This window comes from Montipora foliosa, chromosome 1 (genome assembly GCF_036669935.1).
Source record: "Montipora foliosa isolate CH-2021 chromosome 1, ASM3666993v2, whole genome shotgun sequence".
NCBI lineage: Eukaryota > Metazoa > Cnidaria > Anthozoa > Scleractinia > Acroporidae > Montipora > Montipora foliosa.
The window spans coordinates 67,867,569-67,890,068 of NC_090869.1; the positions used below are offsets into that span (position 1 = coordinate 67,867,569).

Below are 22,500 nucleotides of genomic sequence, written 5' to 3' on the forward strand. Positions count from 1 at the left end.
GTGCAGTGTGTTCATTCTGAGATTGTTTAAAGTAGAGTTGTCTTTTTTTGTTGGGTTTCTTCTCAGTTGCAATTTTCGTTAAAATGCCTTTGGTGTGCAGTTCATTTTGCAGTCAACTTTACAAATGCGATCCTCTACTGCAGATAATCGTGACAAATTAACCCTGGATGTACATGAAAAATTTGGACAAAATAGGCCATTTCCGATTTCATGTATCCCTCCTCTTCAAAGTGAGTCTAAGTGCGAAGTTTTTGTGACTAATTTGCTCTGCTTTAGTAACATATGAATGAAAACTAATTTTCATAAGAAAAACTTCGCACTTAGACTCACTTTGAAAAGGAGGCAGACATGGATTTAGAAATGGGCTATTAAATCTTGCACATTAATGTAAGGCCTGTTAATATTCCCAGTATCAAATCCAGGGTGATGCCTTTTTTTAATCAACAGATCTGTAGGTTTTGTTGGCATCGGATTAGAACTGATGAAAATGGACTTTGCCCTGCATGTAGAAAGGTAAGATTCATCTATAGAACTTTGAATTTACTTGTTAGAGGTATCTATGAAGCTACCATATTTTATCGGCTACAGTATAAGCTGAGCCAGGCTATAACCAGAGGCCCTAAACTTTGTATGTTTATTTTTGGCAAGATGATTGTGAAGGAGAAATGACAAACATCCAGCTAGAAGCCAAGACCCTAAAGTTTTCCCTTGGATTTTAAGACAATTCAGACTAAAGTTGTGTAAAAATCGCTTGGCTTATAGCGGCTTATATGGTAATCAAAGTGCAACCTCACTTTATGGGGTATTTTGTCTTGTTCCCTGGGACAAGGGAGACATCGACCTACTAGGTATGGTTGAGTATGGTCACCTGCTTCCAAAAGTATGGGAAATAGGAAACAAGAGATTGATAGGTAGCAGCCTTAACCCATTGACACATCAAACACCCTAGGACGCCCACAGTTGACCAGCAAAATTGTCTGGCATTGAAGACAGAGTAAAAATTGTCTGGCGTTTAAGACAGAGTAATATCTGTCAAGTCTCACAACATCAGAGGTTGTCCCAAAGGTGAAATCAGTGGTGTACAACATATTGCTGATAAAGTAGCTGAGTGGTCACAGAACAATAGAGTCCATTTAAATCCAGACAAATATAAAGAACTCAGAATTTCATTTGCAAAAAAGAAACAAGTATTTGAACCAATTAAAGATGGTGGAAAAGATCTAGAGGCAGTAACAAGAGCAAAGTTATTAGGTGTAACCATCTCAAGTGACTTATTGTGGAACGAACATATAAATGAAGTCATAAAGAAAGCAGTAAAAAGGTTATATTTTTTGATTCTGTTAAAAAGGGCCAAGGTACCCTGTGAAGATCTGAGGCTGTTCTATACTACATGTATAAGATCTGTTTTGGACCATGCCATGCTATCTATCCAGGGCTCAAAGGGGTTAAGTGCAACTTCTGACTCCAGTTAACGCATTCACACCTCAAATGCCCTAGGGCATCCCCTATTGATGAGTAAAATCGTCTGGCATTAGACAGAGTGAAATCTATTAAGACTCACTCTTAGGTCAATGGGTTAAATAAGAGGATCCCTCCGTGATGTTCAGGGATGTTGCTAAGTGCCGACTGCCGGTGAAAATCGGGGCTTGAGAAAGGGCTGATCGCCAGCTGAAATTTGGCTGTCAATCGAAGCGAGTGAGAATATCACAAATAATTATTATTCTCTACAAAGTTTAAAAGTCGTTCGATGTGTTAACAAAAAAATTGAATATCTTTTAATATACACTACTAGAATTTATTGATGCTGGAAATGAAATAAAAGCATTGTTTTAAGTCCTATTATTGTTCTGGACTGGACAGAGGGGATCAGATTGTACCTGGGTGTTTTGCGGGAAAGAGGGGCCACAGGCAACCCACACTTTTGTGCAGCTTCTGAAGGAAGGTCTTGGTATTTACAATAAAGTCGTTGTTTATATTAAAGTATCAATGTCAAGAAATACTATTGTCTGTTTTGTTCACTTTTATAGCCTTACAGTGAAGATCCTGCAGTTTACACTCCTCTTTCTCAAGACGAGTAAGAATTAATTTTATCATATCTTCAAAAAATGAGTGATTCTGATTTCTTTCTGCTCCGTGAACTCCAAAATGTTACCTTTGTGTATTGTCGTCTTTATCAGAATACAAAGAATTCTAAAAGAAAGAAAGCAGAAAGATGTACAAAGAAAACAAAAAGTCACAGAAAACAGAAAACATTTGGCAAATGTGAGGTAAGCACAGCTTTTATGTGTAATGTACAAATTCTTTCCCAAACTCATTAATAATTCATAAGCCAAAACAAAAGAAATCACTACCGTAAAGGAAGTTTGGATATGTGGTGTTAATAAGCAAAAAATTTCGCCAACTTTGATCCCAAATATCTCTTAAAATACTAATTCCTTCGAGGAGCAATATCAAACACTCGAAAGAGTGTTTCATTGGATATCCAAACACCTTGAAATCAGTAATAGGGGGTTGCGGGGGATGGCGCAGTGGTGAGAGCACTTCACCTCCCACCAGTGCAACCCGGGTTTGATTCCCAGACTCAGTGTCGTATGTGGGTTGAGTTTGCTGGTTTTCTACTCTGCACTGAGAGGTTTTCCTTTGGGTATTCAAAAACCAACTTTTGATTTGATTTGCATTTATTTGTTGATTTCAGTTTACAGTGTCCCCAATTACAGTGTTCTCACCAGGATTTTGTCTTAGGGAGACCCAGGGCCCACTTTCCTGAAAAACAAGGGTCCTGCAGGAGCTTAACCAGGACAAAGTTCCTTGTGCTCCATGTCTAGGGTGGAAAATATCCTTCTTGATTTCTCTGTCCATTTCATCAAGCATGTTCAAATTGGAACTCCAGCAATGGTGGCCCTTCAACAATATTGTGAATGCATTTGATTTTTTTGCCTCGAGACAGATCTAACAGGTTGTGACCTTTTTGTTCGCATCACAGGCAAGCCAATTTGACTGCCATTCACTCTGAAAAACATGGTCTTTCTTCAATGAAATAGCTTTTTGATCTTTGCTTGCTATGTTGTCCTCTTCATTGTCCTCTTCACCAGCGTTTCGGTGATCTTGTACACTTTATTAAATCCTTGGTACTTTAGGGCGATAGAAAGAATTTTTTTCTGTGCCACGACAAATAACATGAGCCTGCGCTCTAAATTATCTGCTACACAAAGTTCCTACCTGATCCAATATGGCGGTCAAGATGTCGAAGCTGCGCAACGCTCGTGTGACTGATAAAGGCAAAAATCAATAAAATTGAAGTCTTTGAAAGGGCTTTAAATACTTTGGTAAACTATTTTCATTCAGTTGAAGAAGCAAAGAGCTGGAATATTCGCCGGAACCATTAAAAGATGGCTAACTTACTTCTAAAAGTCTGTTTCGCTTGTAGCATCCTTGTGTGCCCAAGTGGGTGCATTTGCATGGCTATTAATACGCCATTTCTATTTTTCTTGCGGGATTGGCGTGGCCTGGTGAGAACACTGCAATAATTTATTATTGGTGTTCTAGCGCTAGAATCCTTGACTAGATGCTTAAATGAAAGTCCTTTCCTTTTACACCGAACTGATGATATTTCAATAATTTGTTTTATCTCTTTTAGGGTTGTACAGAAAAATTTGGTATTTGTAGTTGGTTTAACACAGAGACTAGCAGACCCTGAGGTGAGGAACATTTACAGTGACATCCAATCAATCAAAATCTTTACTGTTATTACTCTTACTGTACTTTAATACGGGGAATGTTGGTATATTATCGAGAAGTTGATGAGATACATCATGTCAATTCTTGTTTGAATGTTTTTGCTCCCACAGCTTCTAAAGAGACCAGAGTATTTTAGCAAGTTTGGAAAAATACACAAGATAGTTGTGAATAATAGCACAAATTACGCAGGTCCGCAGGTGAGGTTATTAAAAAAGAATAATAAAAACAGAATTAATAAACCCCATTAATAATTGGCAGCAGCTGTGTTGAAATGTCACAAAGTTAACTACGTTTGCATTCCATTTTTACTAATCCTTCCTTAATGTCAGTCTTGTGGTATCCCTCGCTGAAAAGTATCAAAGAATTCACCTCGAGTTGTGCATCCCTAGAGCATTTAAAATTTGTTGGGAAATCCTTAGCAACAAAAGTGATAACAATATGAATGGCTCCTCAAAAACTGTGTCTTAGTTAACCCTTTCCCTTGCAAGAATGCTATTTACAGAGTTTACTCAGACTGTGTTATGTGAGATTATTTTAGTCTCCAATGGGGAACCCCTTCAGGGTAAAAGTATTAATGTATATTTGATAAGGATTTTCCTTTACAATTTTGGTCATCAAAATGTCATACATACAAAATAGCCAGTGGATCTGAACGTGTACACAGTACTGATAATGAATCAGTAGTTTTTACCTTAAGTTTGCAGAGAAGATAAATTATGATGGTAATAAAATGCTGTAAGCATATCTGGGCACATTGGTCTGACTGGCGTAAATTTCACTTGTTGATAACCCGTTTCATTGCACTTATCTCTCGCATCTGATTGGCCAATTTAGGGGGGCATACTCTACAGCATGATCTGTTTGACTTTACAGGGCTTAAAATTGCAACCAGTGCAGTCACATTTGCAACTAAAATATCTGGAGAAGTCACAATTTTTCAACTTGTATTCACCTTCACTCTTTCAAAACAAAAGGTTTAGCAGTGGCCACTTTGCGGCTACTTTTGCTAAAATAAATAAAGAAATGACAACATTTTGTTTCTCGTTGTGAATTTTCTTTCAATCTGAAGGTAGCTTAATTGTAGCGTAATTTAGCTGCAATATCATATGCACAACTCCATTCCTTCGACATTTGCCATTTGCAGTGGTTTTACACACATGTGTTGTGGGCTCATACTTTGTTTTGCTAAACCGCTGACAACACAATGCAGTGAGATGATTTTGTGACTACAATTTGCAAAATTTTCTACTAAATTTTCGTATCCTGAGAAAATTGCCTGCCCTGCTTTATGGTGTTGTTTAGATGAGATATAACAAATATCTTACTCATTTCATTTTCTTGGACTTTGCTGTAAGTTACAGCTTGTTTTTCCCAGTTCATTTATAACCCTCCTGCTTGGCAATGCAAGTCATGTATTGAACTGGGAACACAAAACGTGTTCTGTGGCTTACAGTACAGCTCAAGATTACGGTAGACTTGATTAGTAAGCAGCTGATAATAAAATATTGTTTTTTTTTTTCAGGGGCCAAGTGCAAGTGCTTATATCACATATGTTAAGGAAGAGGTGAGGTGCAAGTGACGTGCAGCCAGAAAGCAGCTTTCTCTCAGCAACAATTTTGAGCTGTGGGACTTAATAATTATTCATTTTAAGGGAGCAGGGGTTGCGCAGTGGTGAGAGCACTGACCTCTCACCATTGTCACGGCATGGTTTTGATTCCTGGACTCTGGGTCAAAACTCAACCCATTGACACCGCAAACGCCTTGGGACACCCCCAGGGGACACCCCCAGTTGACCAGTAAAATCGTCTGGCGTTAGAGAGTATAAAATCTGTCAAGTCTCACTCTCACTGGTCAATGGGTTAAATGGGTACCAGTAAAATCGTTTGGCGTTAGAGAGAGTAAAATCTGTCAAGTCTCACTCTCACTGGTCAATGGGTTAAATGGGTTTACTTTGTTGGTTTTCTACTTTTTTCCAAGAGGTTTATGCTTGTTTTCCCATGCCCTTAAAAAGCAACATTTCATTTGATTTGATGTCTTTGGAGGTTGACCTGTGCAGGGGACTCTGTTTCCTTGTTGATTCTCCAGCGGCATTTTTCTTTCCATTATCAATGAATAAATGAACAAATGTTTTTTTTGTCTGTTGTGCAGGATGCAATAAAAGCTATCATAGCTGTGTGTAATACTCATTTGGATGGAAGAATGCTTAAGTAAGATTTTATGTATTGAATACTCTTCTCAGCTGCTATAGAAGTTAGTCTTTTAAGCTTACATGTACCTGAGGCATAAGAGTGAGAGTAAGCTCATTTTGACATAATTTTAAAACAATGTATGCGATGAAATGAGATTTCTTCTGTCATTGCTAAGCTACATATTGTGCAGTTAAAATTAAATGCAATTTGTGTGAGGTATAACAACAGTAGAGCTAATGTCGCTGTGGTGGTCAGCAGATTAAGTTAATTCATGTTGGTCCAGGATTTCTCATTTTTGTGAGTTGAAAGCTGTGTTCAAGAAAGTACTGTGTTTTGCAATGTCTCCCTCCTATCTATGAAGTGTCTTTTTTTAGACTGATGGTTGCTTGCCATTTTAAGGCTGGGTTTCATAAATAATGTCAGGTACATTATGGGGGAAGATGAAATCCACGTAGGAGCCAGCTGCAAAAAGTGGACGCTCCTGGATTTCCAATCTCAGAGACTTCTTTAACACCTTTAAATTGAGCTGAAATTAATTTGTCTTCCATATGTTTCCACTTCTAGGGCATCTTTAGGAACAACAAAATACTGTAGTTACTTTCTAAGAAATATTCCATGTCCTAAAACAGTAAGTAAATGAAACTAATGAATATTTATGTTGTTTACAAAGCTATTTTTGAATGTTAAAATTACTCAAAAGATATAATCTATTTGCTGTTCTTTGTAACATCTAGTTTCTATAGTTTTCCATTGTCTTGCAAGATTATTTGTGACAGTTGCAACGAGATTGTAACAAATTATTGTAATATAGGTGTTGCATTAATTTCTAATGTGTGGTTTCAGAAAATATCGATAGAAAAGTGAACATTTTCCAAAGGGGAGGGGGGTTCACATACATTCATCTTTCTAAACCGATTCATGTAACCAAAAACAAATGTAGCTCCCTGTCCATTGATGATAATGTTAGTAACAATCATTGTTTGTCCTATAGTTTCCAGAGTAGTTCGGACTTTTTACAAACCTGTCACAAAAATGTTTTTCACCACCGGAAACTGCTAGTAACAAAATGGCCCACTTGGAAAAACTTGGCGACCATTAGATGACCATTACAATTATAAACTTTGTAAGCAATATCCCTTCATGGGATGAATACCGGCACGTGATTTATATTCTTTACACATTATTTTGTCTTCAAATGGCAAAGTACAAGTTAGTGGAAATTGAGCAAGCCCTTCTCTTTCACTTAGTTTCGGCACATAATTTATGCTGGTCGCACCACAAGGTAAACCTCACACGGCAGAAATTTTAATGTTTTCGTAAGGTACACAGAGGATGTTGGAGTTAAAGGCAAAGAAGGAAGAAGGGGCAAATTTTCTTTCAGTGCCATATGAAATGTTTGGGTGTTACATGTTGCACCACAGGTTGATAATTATTTCTTTGCCTGTGATGAAGTCTGCTAATGTTGACGTCTAGCTGCACAAATTCGCTTCCAAATGGCTTATTTTTCACACAGTGAATGAAAACTGCTCTAAAACGTTTAACCTGCAAAAGACAAAAATGTCATGGGATTTTGCCATAAGAGCTAAAAAATAGATGTAGTACTTCACTTGAAAATTATGTGGGTTTACATGTAAACTATGTAATTCGATATGTTGCTGTGGATCATTGAATAAGTATAAATGCAAGCTTTCAGAACACTCTTTTGGATTATCAGAATAAAAACGTTTTTCAGTTTAACTTGCTAGGGTATTTCAGCTTATTATCCTGATGAGTTTTTTATTCCATTTACAAGATTATTGTTCCTTACAACAGAGGCAAACATCTCAAATAATGAAGCTATTCGAGATGTTCTCACTTTGTTCAGTTACGTGGCTCTGCAAAATACACTACAACAGCAAATCACACATTTTATTTTTGTTTGTTTGGTTTTATTTTAGTGAAGATATACTTTCTAGGGGGTAGGGAAGCCCGGTGAAAAATTCACAGAAATTCCAAGGGGTGGTGGGGTCTGAGGGCAAAGGCCCTCCATGGGTGTGGTATGGATTTTTCTGGAACCACGCAATGGGTATCATCTCTTTTCCCATTTGCATACCTATATGATTATGAGACTGTTCATGTGCCCTCATGAGTTATGCATTTCTGTGGTTCTGATAGCGTTGTTACTGTGCTTGTATGTTTAGTGGCATCTAAAAGTAATGTTTTTTGCAGGATTGCATGTATCTGCATGAGTTAGGTGATGGTGCAGGGAGCTTTACAAAAGATGACATGCAAGCTGGGTTAGATTGTTATTTTTCTTCATACTGGAATTTGCTATTGAATTATGATTTTTTTTACTTGAGTTTTTGTGATAGTTTATTAAAATTAATGTTTTCATCCTTATCACCTCTTCAGGAAGCATCAAGAATATGAGCAACAGTTAATAGCATTTTACTCCAAGAAAATGTAAGTTTTCAAATAGTATTTTCACTGCAGCATTTTGTGCAATAATCAGTGGGGAATAGTTGTATTTACTGCGTAAGCACTCACCCCATCATGAATGCAATAAATATGATTAAAGTTTGAAGGTGTGTGCTTGCTTGAGGATGGACACTAGACCGCCGATTTTTCTTGATCTTCACCTTTGGCAATTGCCAAGCAAAGAGAGAAGTCGGAATAATCTTCAATCTTTATTTAAATTTATCAATATTAAATTTAACAAGTCTTTACTGGTATCATTAAAGTTCGATTTATAGCAGTGTTTGTACTTAAAGCCATTCAAATTCAATGTCTGAATCATGTCCTTCATCTAACAGCAAGCCCTTAACCTTCTTTTAAAGTTTTTTAGTATCAGCACAAGCACTTGGTAAATTACAGGAAACTTGTCTTAGGAAAGAAGATTGTAAAATCCCAAGTGACACTGTTACATAAATTTCTTTTGTAATCAATCAAATGCTAAATGACCTGTACGTTGAGTAAAGGATATGAAAATGAACGTGTTCATTATTTTTCTAATCACTGTGATATCTAAACACTTTAAACACTGAATGGACTCACAAAAGCCATTAGGCCATTTCCGAGTTCATGTCTGTCTCCTCTTCAAAGCGAGTCTAAGTGCGAAGTTTTTGTTATGAAAATTAGTTTTCATTCATATGAAATTGTAATTACCATCACAAAAACTTTGCACTTAGACTTGCTCTGAGGAGGAGGCAGACATGAACTCGGAAATGGCCTATTATATTAGTCATGAAAATTGGCATATTCCTCAGTGGATCAAATTGCACAAAGAACAACAATCACTAGAATAGTCTTACTATGGATGCCAGAGTTTCTACTGTCATTGCAAACCACAGACATTTAAAGAGAGTGCAGCCTCCTCTCAGTTTTCATGACAAGCTGGGCTTTGAATGAAGTAATATCTGGTACCCAGGGTAGAATATTCCTAGCCTCTTGAATTATTTACTTGAGTGTTATAAATTCTGAAAGCCAGTTCTTGTGCCTTGTGTGGTCAGGGATTTCGAATCATGCTTATTAATTATTAATAATTATTTTAATAAACAGTATGGTTTTTTCTTGAGGTTGCATTGTGAAGAGGCATCTTATTATTAGTTGCTTGTATGCAGCCATCTCTGTCCACACAATTCAGTGTCGAGTATCAAATGTAACTTTTGGCTTTTTTAAATTTTTTTATTTCACTACAGTGGTCTAAGTACTGATAAGGTAAGTCATGACCTTGATCAATGCACAAGTTACAACAGAGGTGAGAGAAAAATGAAGGTCGTGTGTTTCAAAAGCCATTCAACACTAATCTGGGATCAAGTACCAATGGGTGAAAACAAAAGTAAATTGAATTCTACCAAGCGATCAGTGGACGCATTTTTTATTAGTGGATAAGCTTCAATTTAAGTAATCCAGGATTAGAGTGGTTTTCAATTGAGTGTCAGAAGTAATTAGCAAAATTACTTTGGTTTTGCATTACTTCACTCAGTAATTGGTTCAGACTTCTTGGGCCACTTTTTCAACCAATCAGATGTGAAACCAAAACCAAAGCCAATTGTGGCGTGCTTTGGTTTTACGACACTGATTTGAAAACCGCTCTAACTTACTGTGCTCTTATTAGTGGTGTTTGTATAACATGACAAAAAATTGATTTAAACTAACTGTACAGTAAATACTAAATGTATTGATTGCAAAAAAATTCATCAGTTAGAGGCCCATTGAATACTGGATGTTTTTTAAGACTTCCTCTCCAACTACGTCAGTTAATGCTCTCTCAACTTTGATGATCATTCTCACTCAGTTTTGCAGTTCAAAATATATATCTTTCATATACTTGACAACCACAATTCATCACATTGACTTGTGTTTATGGAACCGTTTATAAACCCAGGGTTCATGGAATTGTGACACAACTCCGAAGAATGAATTAGAAAACAAGTTTGATGGAATGGTTATTATTATTACTTGAGTAATCAAATAAGGCAGAAAGCAGACCAATAATTCAAGCAGGGCATACTTAAGATACTGACAAAATCATTGTCATGTGCGTGAAAAATGTATAATTTTTTGCTTTTCTTTAGGATTCAAAAGAGGACTGGTCTATTGAGGGAAGCAGTGAAAACAGAACATCACCCAGTCTGCCATCTGGAGCAGCTTGGTATGAAAACAACAGCTCTTAACTACCCAGGGAGTTTTGTGGATATGAGATGAGCCTGGAGTTAAAACCAGACAAGGCTTAAAAATATGACTGGAAAAATAAAGTGATAGAATGCAGAAAATATGTAGAGACCTGTCAGTAGTAGTATCGACACCATATTTCAGATTGCCCCCTTCCCCCCCCCCCCCCCCACCCCCCAGTCACTGCCTCTAGAACTTGTCTGGAATCCTTCAAGGGACTGACCTTATCATACATTTATACTCTTTAGCAAGACTCAGTTTGTAGAAAAAGGGACTTCATTATATCCAAGATGTTGAATTTGAGTCCAAAAGTATTCACTGCTTAGCTCATGCCATACTTGTTGAGTTCTGCAGGAAGTTCATCTTATTCTGCTTTCTTTACTGGAGCCAGAGCTAACCACTGTCCTGTTAAATTTAACATTATGTAGAGGCACCAGCACTGGGTCTTGGACCTGCACGTGGCTGAAACTAACTGGGTGCTGTGATGTAATAAATTATTGCATTAGTAATCTTGACCTGAAGGCCAAAAGGATGACGATTAAAAGAGAAACGTTATTTAGAGATGAAAACTCCAGTTCCCCTTTGTTCACCATATATGAATCCCTTTGGGCGGGGTTAACATGGGGAAGGGTGAGAAACGAGGATTATTCCTTTTTTTGTTATTGTGATCACAGGGATTGCACATTAATGGGTGCTGGTGAGAGCACTCGCGTGGACAGTATGTATATCTTAGTAACCCTGAGTGGCCAGAGTTTATGCAAGTTCTTGCTCTTAGCGAACTGAGGTGTTTAATGTGTCCCTGGTTAAATAAAGTGTTCATGTTTCTTGAAGGGCTGGGAAAAGTGAGGATGGAGATAATACAAATAAACCTGTTATAGCGAATAAAGATAATTCAATACCACAATGTAAAGAGGACTGGGAAGACTCGAGGAAGCCACCTGCCACTGTTCCTGACCACGTCCCACCTACCGCTGTGACACAACAACCTTCAAAACCAACACATTCAACCAACACAAACACAGGTAAGGGAGCAAAGAGAAATAGTAGACCATCCTTCTTAGACTGCTTTTGCCAAGGCTTGAGAGACGTGTCAACTAGAAGACTTTTGGGTTTTCAGACAGCGGCAGTTTTTTAAGCAAACCATCTGTTTTAACTCTTCCTATTGTTGTGGCTGAGAAAAAGGAGACTGCCTTTGCAAGATTATAGATAAATTATGTCAACGAAATGGAGAATTTTGGCGCTACTTTGTCAGCTCCTTTGCTACACAAATCTGCACAGAATCTAATGCCGAGACTGAAATTTAGGTTCTTCACAGGGTTCGTGCAACTCCTTGAAGTCCTTGAAAAGCCCTGGAATTTAATTTTGGACTTCAAGGGCGCTTGAAAAGCCCTTGAAAAAAATGATTTTGTGGAAAACTGCTCGAAAACTTGTTGAATTTTTGCTTGGGTGAAAATTGTTGAGATTGCAGCATGGTAAGTTAAAAGAGACATTTCAAAAATCTTAGCCCAAAATTGACTATTAGGGAAACATTAAAACCTAAAATTAACATGTCCATGGCGCACTTGCAGGATGTGGTAAGGAATATCAAGGTAGGCTTTTTCCACAAAGGAAACACTGAAACACTATGTATGGCATAGAAATCCTCTTATTAAAGACTCCTTAAAAACTCAATTTCTGGCTCTTGAAAACTCCTTGAATACTCCTGGAAAATCCAGCACGAACCCTGTCTTTAGTTTGTTATTTCAAATCTCTTTTTTTTCTTTAATCAAGTAGCAAACTTTATAGAAGATGCTGAAGAATGCTGCAAGAGCTAATCTATTTTGTCTCTTGTTTACAGGCTGGGGAAATACAGAAAATGCTTGTGTGATAGAGTAAGAGATTAATAACTGTTTTTCATTCATAGTGTGTTTTCAATGTGACACTGAACACTATTGGCAACTGTAAGGTCAGCTATATTATTATATGGCAAGGAATTCTTAGACTATGTGGATCACTCTGATTGGCTGCTTTTCGGTTGGGATTTTACAGTACGGACCATTACCATAGAAACGGTCCTGGTTTCCGTATTCAAGTTGAGCAAAACAAAAAGTTTTTAAAAAGTGGAATTTAGTTTTTTCATCACAGCAGTATAGCTAGCAAGCGGAATTTAGTTTTACATATAAAAGGTTACCATTCAAAGTTTGCTGATGGAAGATGAAGATTCACAAGGCGGAATTTAGTTTTTTCATCATGACGGTATAAAGAGCAAGTGGAATTTAATTTTACATATAAAAGCTTACAGTTTAAAGTTTGCTGATGGAAGATGAAGATTAACGAAGTGAAGTCTCTGATCTCTCAAATAAACGATGCCATAATTATAATAAACAACTTACTAACCTCACTTTCTCTGGACTGTATTGGAGAATATTGTCATGACCTCGGGCCAATATTCCTCAGTACGGCCATGACGCTTAGTTAGTGAGAAGTTAATAGTATGGGTGCAAACTTCTCCACAAAAAAAAAAACCAATGAGTTATGTGGTATAAACTCTCATGATTGGGTTGCTACCCCAACTGAAGTCGAAAGACCAAACAACAGAAGCAGTAATTTCGACTAAAAACAATAGAAACTGCCACATGTACTACAATACAAAATTACAGGGAGTTACCAGACCTCCCACTCTGCCCACCAAAACCTGAGAGTGTTGATAAAAACTGCAGCAACCCTTTTCTCAAAAACCTGAACTTTTAACACTAAAATATGATAATAAAATTAATTCATACCTTATATTTTGTTACTCTTGCAGTACTTCCAGTCTGTTCTCTGGCGATCTTTGCAGCGGTTTGGGTCTGGCAAATTTACACTTAAAAGTCTATGGTGAAGATGATTTAGGTATGAGGTTTGGGCACAAGCGCACATATTTCTCGACTTCTATCATGCTACATTTTAGTCATCAAAATATCTCAGAAAGAGACTAAATCAAGTTTAGTTCAGGGATAGGAACAAGGTCCTGGACAAATTATTTTCCTGACACAATGGGTTTGAAACAGCAGTCTAAAAGGTGGCTACAAAACATAACCATCCTATACCTCAGCAAATATTGCTTGGCAGCATTGTCTTGATGCAAATGATCTTGAAGAACATTTAACATGGTTTTATTTTTAATGTTAGGTTTTGATCCGTGGAATGAATGCAGTAAAGGTTTGGCAGACCTCCTCCAAGAGGAAAAGCAGACACCCAAAGCTGGATCAACTTCTTTGCCACATACACACAGCTTCCTTCCCCCATTTCAAAGTGGTGTAAGATTTTTGTGTTGTTGTATTTTTAAGAGGAGCCTTGTTTTTTCTCTCAGTTTGGAAGTCAGTGGTGTTTAGAAAGGAAAAGATCTGAATGAGTACATGATTTTGATTATTGTTTTTAGCCTGGTGACATCCAAAACTGGCAAGATGGACTAAGAGCACTTCTACCAAATATTAACATCAGCTTTTCAGGTATGTACTGTATACATGCACTTATTTGCATGGTGCAGTGTTTTGACACGTTACGAGCCATCGTGTCTGCTTGTCACGTCCAAGAGGAATAGCTTGAGTAGCTGGTGGCTTAGAGAACATGCTAGTGAACATGGAAGGTGCAAGGCCAAATGGGGCCATTCCCCTCCTTGTGGCCTATCCGCTCAGTAGCACCCTTCAAAACCAACAAATCTTCCGGCTTGGCAGACTAGATGTGAATATTTATAATGTTTCTGTGGAAAGCCATTGTGATAAAAAGATGATCTGTTCCACTAGGATAGTTTCCACTAAGCCAGAAAACGTTTTCTGGCTGTTTAATATTCTCCATGTACTTTCCAAGTTTAATGGAAACTTCCTTGTCGCTTGCTGAAAAAGAGAGTTGTCTGAGATATGGAATGTTTCAAATGTTTTCAGATTCTGTTCTAACACAGCAACAAAGTTCCTGGCCTCCTTCATTGGCCTCTCTTCCAACACAACAACCTTCTACTAACTGGCCTCTTTCAACACAGTCTGGCTCACTTCAAGGTATGAATGGTGTAGTTAAATGCAATTTAACTGAGAGTGGTTTTAAGTGAGTTTCGAAAGTAATTAGCAAATTGCTTTGATTGATTACTTCCCTCACCCTCAGTGATTGGCTCAAAGTTCTCGCGCCACTTCTTTAACCAATCTGAAGTGAAACCAAAACCAATCGCGGCTCACGCGTGCACATTTCCCTTCGCTTTGTGCCAACTACGTGTAATTACTTCGAGTTTTGATTAGTTTGCTGGATGTCTCCGTCCTTTTTGATTGGCCAAAGTAATTACTTTGGTTTTGGTTTTACGACACTTGATTGAAACTTGCTCAAACAACAAGAAACAAGCTTTGGCAACATCTTGTTTAGATGGTTAGATTTGCATTGGATTGTATTAGTGTTGGATCTTGTTGGCGTTATGTTAGCGTTGCATTAATGATGCGTTTGCCTTGCATGGTTCCATGTCTCCTCCGTTCCACGAACCTGTGACCTCGAGATGCCGATTTCATATCCGCAGTTCCATGTATCATTCACTTCTTATATCATTTCGTTCATTGATTCATTCATCAGGATTCATCATGGGATCATTGGAACCCACAAATGACCATAGCTCAGTTGGTTAGAGCATAGCACTGACATTTCGAAGTCACAGGTTCAAAACCGGCAGATGTTTTGAAATTTTCAGGCTTCTTCACGCAATTGCACAAATTGCGCTCATAACTGCGAGGATCGTAGCTTCACTTGATTTCATATCCGCAGTTCAATATATGATTCATTTCATGTATCATTTCGTTCTTCTGGATCTTGTTAGTTTACTATTATTGTTATTATTACTATTAATATTTATTTCATTTTGTACCTCTTCCACGCCTTACGTTATCTTACACGTTTACTGCGTACTGGTGGCTCAGTTGGTTGAGCATCGGGCTGTCATGCGGGAGGTCGCGGGTTCGAACTCTGGCCGAATCAACACTCCAGATCTTAAAAATAACTGAGGAGAAAGTGCTGCCTTTGTAATTTCATCTGCAAATGATTAGACTTTCAAGTCTTCTTGTATAAAGACCATAAACCGTAGGCCCCGTCCCACAAACATCTTCCATGTTCATAAGTTCCCTGGGGCGTTAAAGAACCCACACACTATTCGAGAAGAGTAAGGGATGAAGTCCCCGGTGTTGTGGCTGTCCTGTTCTCTCCAGCAGAAGTGGCCGGCTTGGAGGTGATGTCTCTAAAAAGGCTTACTACCGAAATCACTTTTAAAACTGTTTGTACCCCGAAAAAATTTGAATTTCGACTTGCTTACGTGACCATTTGGAGCGCCCCGATTCGTGACGTGTCATTCTTGATGTGAGCGAGGCTGGGAGAGAATATAAAGGAAACAAACCGCGGCTTGAGAGGAATGTGTGCGAAGAACTTTTCACCGTTTGGAAATGATATGTGGTCACTGATGGTTGAGCGGAGAGGGAGATGTTACAACAGAGTTCTACCCGGGAAGTTTTAGAGACATAGGATTAAAGTACAAAATGAGTTGTCTTACAGTGTCAAAAATATGGAAGACGAGTTTTGTCAAACATGCAACCAAAAATTACTTCCATCGTCACACAGCCAAGGGTCAAGCGAAAAAGTTGGAAGAACCAGAACTAGATTTACTGCAACTGCTGATAAAAAGCAGACCTTCGGTAACATACATGGCGAAGCTGGATACTTCGAGGTAGTGTAAAGACTTGCGCGCTTGGCCAAGAAGAAAATAAAAATGTCATACGCTTGCGAGGCAGTTCATTGTAAACACATGAAGCTTTGTTGTTTCAAATTTCATGCTCGTAAAGCAAATTTGTATGGTCTGTAAATACCAGTATAATCGACAAATTGTTCACTGGAATCGATACCGAAGTCTCACTCCAATGATAAGTTTGAGTTTTTATCCCTTGTTGTTGTTTTGGTTGACGAAAATTCGAAGACATTCTCTGCGGAAATTATTTGAATCGTCAACATGTCAATGTCAGTCGTGGATAACAAATAAACAGTTACTATTTTCATTTAGTAATCAAAACGATTTCAAGTACGGTAATGTTGCAAATAAATGTAAAAGAAAACATTTGACATCTCTTCTCGTTTGTTCTTATCGGTCATTGTGGAACATCGAAGGCGGGACAAAACGTCTTCCATATGTGAGAAACTGTACGACCACTCATTTTGTTCTTTAATCCTATATCTCTAAAACGTCCCGGGTAGAACTCTGTTGAAACAACTTCCCCTCCGTTCAACCATCAGTGACCACATATCATTTCCAAACGGTGGAAAGTTCTTCGTACACATTGATCTCAGGCGGCGGTCTGTTTCTTTATTTTCCCACGGCCTCGCTCACATCAAGAATAACACGTCACACATCGGGGCGCTCCAAATGGTCACGTGAGGAAGTCGGAATTCAAATGCGATCGATCATTTTTTTCGGGGTGCAAACAGTTTAGTGATTTCGGTAGTATGGTGTATGAGGCCACCTAGCCGTAAGTCAAAAAGGGACTTTGCCGAGTGCTGGAGCATGTAGATGTAGATGTAGATGAATTAACTTTCAGTGTGACTGGTGCCCAGGTTTGTTGTTGCTGTTTCCTGTTGGGTACAGGGGCTTTGTGACTGGGTTGTGGATACTGCTGGCAACATAGGTGGTTCCATCTGGGAGGGGTTGGGTTGCTGGCCAATGTCCACACTTTGCTACAGTCTCGGTCACAAATGTTGTAACACAGACGGCAATTTGCCCTCTCTCCCCCTTCAGTGTTGATGTTTGTGGGTTGGAGTGCAAAAAACAACCAGTAAATGTAACATTGATGGGAGAAAGGAGAAGGGGTACGTTATTAACAGCTTTGATGCGCTTCACTTGCTGTTCAAGCGAAGTGTTACAACTATATATGACCGAGGTTTTAGGGCACCTGACCTCTACTTGCGACGAACATTGTTAATGATCAAAACCAAAGTAATTACTTTGGCTAATCAAAAAGGACTGAGACAATCCGGCAAACCAATCAAAACTCGAAGTAATTACATGTAGCCGACACAAAGCGCGGGAAAATGTGCACGAGTGAGCCACGATTGGTTTTGGTTTCACTTGTTATTGGTTGAAAAAGTGGCGCGAGAACTTTGAACCAATCATTGAGTGAAGTAATCATAAACCAAAGTAATAATCTAATTACTTTCGACACTCAATTGAAAACCGCTCTAATAAGTCTGAAGCTTGATTTTAAAATGGTTAGCTTTCTTTTGGAAGTTTGGAAGCTGACATTTTTCACTGTGTAAGCTTGCTTCGTAGCGGGAGTTAATACACGTTTACAGCGGCACTTTTGGAAGAAAAAATTATTGACATAAATAAAAAAAATGATATCCTCGCAGTTAGTGATGTGGTAGTGCAGTGGTTAAGTGAAGGGGTTAATAATCACACGTTCCCAGGTTCGAGTCCTGCGAGTCCAGACGTTTCAGGTTCGGCTTTTAAAATAAATATGTTAATTTCTCATGATCCCTATCAAGCTTTCAGTTTTCAGTGTACAAAATCATACATCATTTGGAAGAAAGTGACAATTAAGAATAATCCATCAATTTAGGGAGAGACCTGGTTGTGCTAACATGAATGCACCAATAGGCCGATTTTAAAAATACCATGATACTCTTTGTTTGCCCTCCAAAATTTTGCATAAGTATTGTTTCCAGTTTCTATTGGGACTTACAATGGTCCCAAGAGAAAATAAAAACAATGCTTCTGCATAATTTTGGGAGGCAAACAAAGAGTATTATGGTATTTTTGAAAGTGACCAATTAGAGACGCTTATGATGTGCTCCACGAAAACCAATGAGAAGACACTTTGTTTCGGAGTTCTTCCCTCCCTCAGTCAGGAGAAGAGCTCTGGGGTCGAGATTTAGCAAGGCTGAGAAATACAGGCCTGAATAGGATTAAACTGAAACCCATGACTGTGCTATTTGCGCAGCACTGCGCCATGAACTGGGCTATCAAGCCAGCAAAGAGCTCGTCATTTGTCTTCTGTCTTACCTTAAAAATCTTGAATTATGCTCACAGAATATCCGTTCTATGTTCATCCTGTATCCTGGATTTAGTTAGGTGTGCATGTGACACAACACGTATCACATTTCTATTGGCATGCACTTCTTGAATACCTGATGAGTTTTCTTTTTAACAAGGTATTCATTAAGTTACTCATTTAATGTATTTTGTATTTATTTTGGCACAGTTCGGCCCCCTCCTGGATTTGAGTGTAAACAACCCTCCAGTCACTTATCAAGCGTTGATGATCCAAGTATTCTGTGGTCAAAAACACTGGATCCAGGTAAGAAGAGAGTTGTGTCCATCACTGAGGCCCCAGTCCTTCAAAACTTGGATTAAAACTCCCTTCATTTTGTCTTCAAACGCTCTTATCTCAAAAACGAATTCGGTGACCCCCACTTTTTATTGCTGGAATAAGCCGGCTAAGATAAAACTCTATGTATAGTTCAAATTTCTCTGAGGCGGATTCAGAGCCGCCACTTGAACGGGAAATTCAGGCTTTCCTTTCGTTTCTTAACTTGATTTCTCCAGTTCAAATATATAACTAACTATGGTAAAAGTAAATAAAAATCGTATTAACTTACTCGACTGACCATAAATCTCGAAATGCCCTCGCTTTCATACGATTTCCTTTACTTACCACAAAGCCAACCTTGCTTCAGTTCCTTTCTGTTTGCTTGCAAGGTTAAAAGTACTGAATCTTTTTAATTTCATCAGGGAACCCGCAAATCAGAAAACCCACTAGGAAACCCGTCCCTAATGGATTTCCTGGAGTACACAACTTAACAAGCGCTGCAAATTTACAGAACTCCTCGGTACGTAAGTGTGCTGTGGCTTGTTTGCGTTTTGTACGTGTTTTCATTTCCATTCTTTCATTCACTTTTCAATTTTGCTTTCGTTTTGTCTCGTGATCAAAAGTTGAGTTACTTGAGTTATCCTTCACTGCTAGGAGAGGTCGCTTTTCTTTTGCGTTCGCTTGGCTGACGAATGGGGGAAAAGACACGTCTGCCATTGGTCGAAACTCACTTTGATCCATTTTGATTCGGTCGCTAAGTAACCGCTGCGCATGCTCAACACAATCAGTTTCGACCCATGGCAGAGATCTCCTTCCCGTATTAGTCAGCCCAGTGAACGCAAAAGAAAAGATACCTCTGCTAGCAGGGAATTCCTAACCCTACTTGCCTTATCCAATTTATAGCACGATTTGTTTTGTTCTAGGCAGTCTCGTCAAGAGAGAGATTAAAAACATCTTTAAATGACGAGTCGTCACAACAACACATCTCCAATACCAACAAAAGCGTGGGCGAATTTGAGAAAAACATGGGTAAAGACATCACAATGAGCAAAGAGCCTTCAACGGAGAAATCGAAGAATTCTATAACAGAAGCTACGCAGCGAGTAGTTACTAATACGAAAAAAGATTTTGTCCAACAACGCAAGACGCGTGTTAGTGAATTGTCTGTTATTGATGTTAACGAACCTATTCCAACCAAGCGCATTCACACGCCTTTAGACTATGAAATTAAGGAAAACAAAAACTTGACCAGTAAAATACAGAAGACTAGAACACATCGCGGACAAGTCGAGGAAAAGGTTGTCAGAGACAGGAGGCAACAAGACAGCTATCCGAAGGTTGGCAAGAAATTACGTCGAAACGGCAGAATTGACGACCAAACAAACCCAAGGTGGTCTTGATCGGTGAATCTTCTGTGAGGAGACAGGTCGTGCGCTTTCAGTGCTGATAACAGAGGGAAGGTTGCCATTGGTTTTATATGGGACTACACGGGTACTGGTTTCGTAGAGCACTGTCCCTTATTGAAACGGGTATAAACTTGGATATGGTACAGCTTGAAGGTCTGTATGAAAGTTCCTCTGTGTATGTGTGACTGGTAATACACTGAATTAAGTCTTCATATCAGAATGCACAAGCACCTGGAACGAAATTGGCGTAAACCGAACGAACTAAGGACATTGTTGATCGTGCTCTTCTGCCGTTTGAAATTAATCAGGCCTGTTTTACCCTACAATTCAATTCTTTGAACAAAAAGTGTTATCTGTTGTGGGTTTTGCTTCGTCGCAATTAGTACAGCGCGTGTAAAATTCTTCAACAATTCAACATGGTACGTTGCCTAAAGCAAGACTTCGTTTCTTTGTGAAGTTGGAGAAACTGATCACTGTCAAATGAAGTAGAGTGCCAGAGTTTTATTTAACTGTTGTCAAGACTTGAACAAAAAAGAGCACCATTACATCCCAGCAAGTTTTTTCAATGTCGCTTTGCATTGTGTCTCCGTAGGACTCCTCCAACCATTTGTCAATGACGACAGCATCGGACGAGTCCCGTATAACCCGACTCCGTCTGAGAACTTTGCAGTGTTGTAGTAGTCTCTTCTCCAACTAACTGTAAAATTGCAATAAATAATCACTGAACTTATCAGAGTTTTGTGTCTGTTTTTAACCGGCCGCGCATCGGTGGCCCCACATGGTTGAGCATCGGGCTGATCAGTCGGATCAACACTCAGGATCTTAAAACAACTGAGGAGAAAGTGCTGCCTTTGTAATTCATCTGCTAATGGTTACACTTTCAAGTCTTCTACGATCATAAGTTGCTTGTGGGGTGCAGGGATGGCGCAGTGGTGAGAGCACTCGCTTTCCACCAGTGTGGCCCCGGGTTCGATTCCCAGATCCGGCGTCATATGTGGGTTGAGTTTGTTGGTTCTCTACTCTGCACCGAGAGGTTTTCTCCGGGTACTCCTCCAGGGGCTCCTCCAGGGGCTCCTCAAAAACCAACATTTGACTTGATTTGTGTTAATTGTTAATTTCAGTTTACAGTGTCCCCAATTAGTGATCCAGCGTTAGAACGACTAGACACTTAAATAAAGTTCCTTTTGACGTTAAAGAACCCACACACTATTCGAGAAGAGTAGGGGATGAAGTCCTCGGTGTTGTGGCTGTCCTGTTCTCTCCAGCAGAAGTGGCCGGTGATGTCTCTTAGAAGGCTTGTGGTTTATGAGGCCACCTAAGCAGAAACAGTCGTAAGTCAAAAAGGGACTTTGTCGAGTGCTGAAATACGTAGATTTAGTAAATTTTCAGCTCCGACTATTGCATTTCTAGCTTTTTGATTGGCTAAAAAAACTCTGACTATGAGCCAATAGTCCAAGTTTTACGTCATATGGAAAATAGTGCGCCAAGATGCTCTTTCCGGACGCTTTGTAAAATTGTGGAAATAAAAATCGGCGGCAAAACCCGGTTTGAGAATTTACTAAAACAATTATTCCATTCGCCCTTGTTGGATATAAAGTGATTATAACCAACTCGCGCTACGCGCTCGTTGGTTATTTTATCACTTCATATCCAACTCGGGCTCATGGAATAATTGTTATATAGAATCCTGTTTTCAGTCTCCTCAATGGAAAGGCTCGTACCCGGCTGCCTTAGAAATCGTTAAATTGTGAAAACTCTTACGTTACTTTGATTTTAAATCCGCTTATCTTTAAATCAAAAGTGAAGATGATGATTTTACGGGACGGGACTCGAATAAGCTGAATGCAAACTACAGAAGACATCTGCAACTAGCGTATTGCGCAAAATGAAGATAGCCAGCAAGTGTTACTTCTTTTAGGTTTTTCTGTTTGCCTGAGATTTTCATCAGCATAAGAAGGCGAACGTTCTGCGAAACCGCGTCAAATGCATGTATTTGCTTTACGTTTGTTTGGCTCAAGCGTATCATTGACTGTTGTCATTAACCACTTCGTCACTTTGGAACTCCAAAGAGAAAGTTCTTCAACATTATCGTTGCTGATGCAACCTCCTAAGGCATAATCTGTTTGGGAGCTGATTAGCTTGCGTTGCAGACGTATATTTCTGATTATTGTAAACTTA

At 38.9% G+C, this 22,500-nt stretch overlaps 1 protein-coding gene across 2 annotated transcripts in view; it reads left to right on the forward strand.

The window, feature by feature from the left end:
* The window catches only part of LOC138006342 (CCR4-NOT transcription complex subunit 4-like), a 22,665-nt gene extending 1,613 nt beyond the window's left edge, over nt 1-21,052 (forward strand). Inside the window, exons 3-23 of one of the 2 annotated variants that reach the window (XM_068852611.1) lie at nt 448-513; nt 2,028-2,074; nt 2,178-2,267; nt 3,638-3,698; nt 3,849-3,935; nt 5,261-5,302; nt 5,887-5,945; nt 6,492-6,555; nt 8,136-8,203; nt 8,319-8,369; nt 9,605-9,623; nt 10,484-10,560; nt 11,412-11,602; nt 12,418-12,451; nt 13,366-13,451; nt 13,731-13,858; nt 13,981-14,050; nt 14,483-14,593; nt 18,809-18,904; nt 19,339-19,436; nt 19,840-21,052. In XM_068852611.1, the coding sequence (XP_068708712.1) occupies nt 448-513; nt 2,028-2,074; nt 2,178-2,267; nt 3,638-3,698; nt 3,849-3,935; nt 5,261-5,302; nt 5,887-5,945; nt 6,492-6,555; nt 8,136-8,203; nt 8,319-8,369; nt 9,605-9,623; nt 10,484-10,560; nt 11,412-11,602; nt 12,418-12,451; nt 13,366-13,451; nt 13,731-13,858; nt 13,981-14,050; nt 14,483-14,593; nt 18,809-18,904; nt 19,339-19,436; nt 19,840-20,316 (2,022 nt within the window). In that variant the 3' untranslated portion in view covers nt 20,317-21,052. The remainder of the gene's footprint in view (nt 1-447; nt 514-2,027; nt 2,075-2,177; nt 2,268-3,637; nt 3,699-3,848; nt 3,936-5,260; nt 5,303-5,886; nt 5,946-6,491; nt 6,556-8,135; nt 8,204-8,318; nt 8,370-9,604; nt 9,624-10,483; nt 10,561-11,411; nt 11,603-12,417; nt 12,452-13,365; nt 13,452-13,730; nt 13,859-13,980; nt 14,051-14,482; nt 14,594-18,808; nt 18,905-19,338; nt 19,437-19,839) is intronic. The other variant, XM_068852616.1, reaches the window with a different exon arrangement.
* Nucleotides 21,053-22,500: the final 1,448 nt, after the last annotated feature.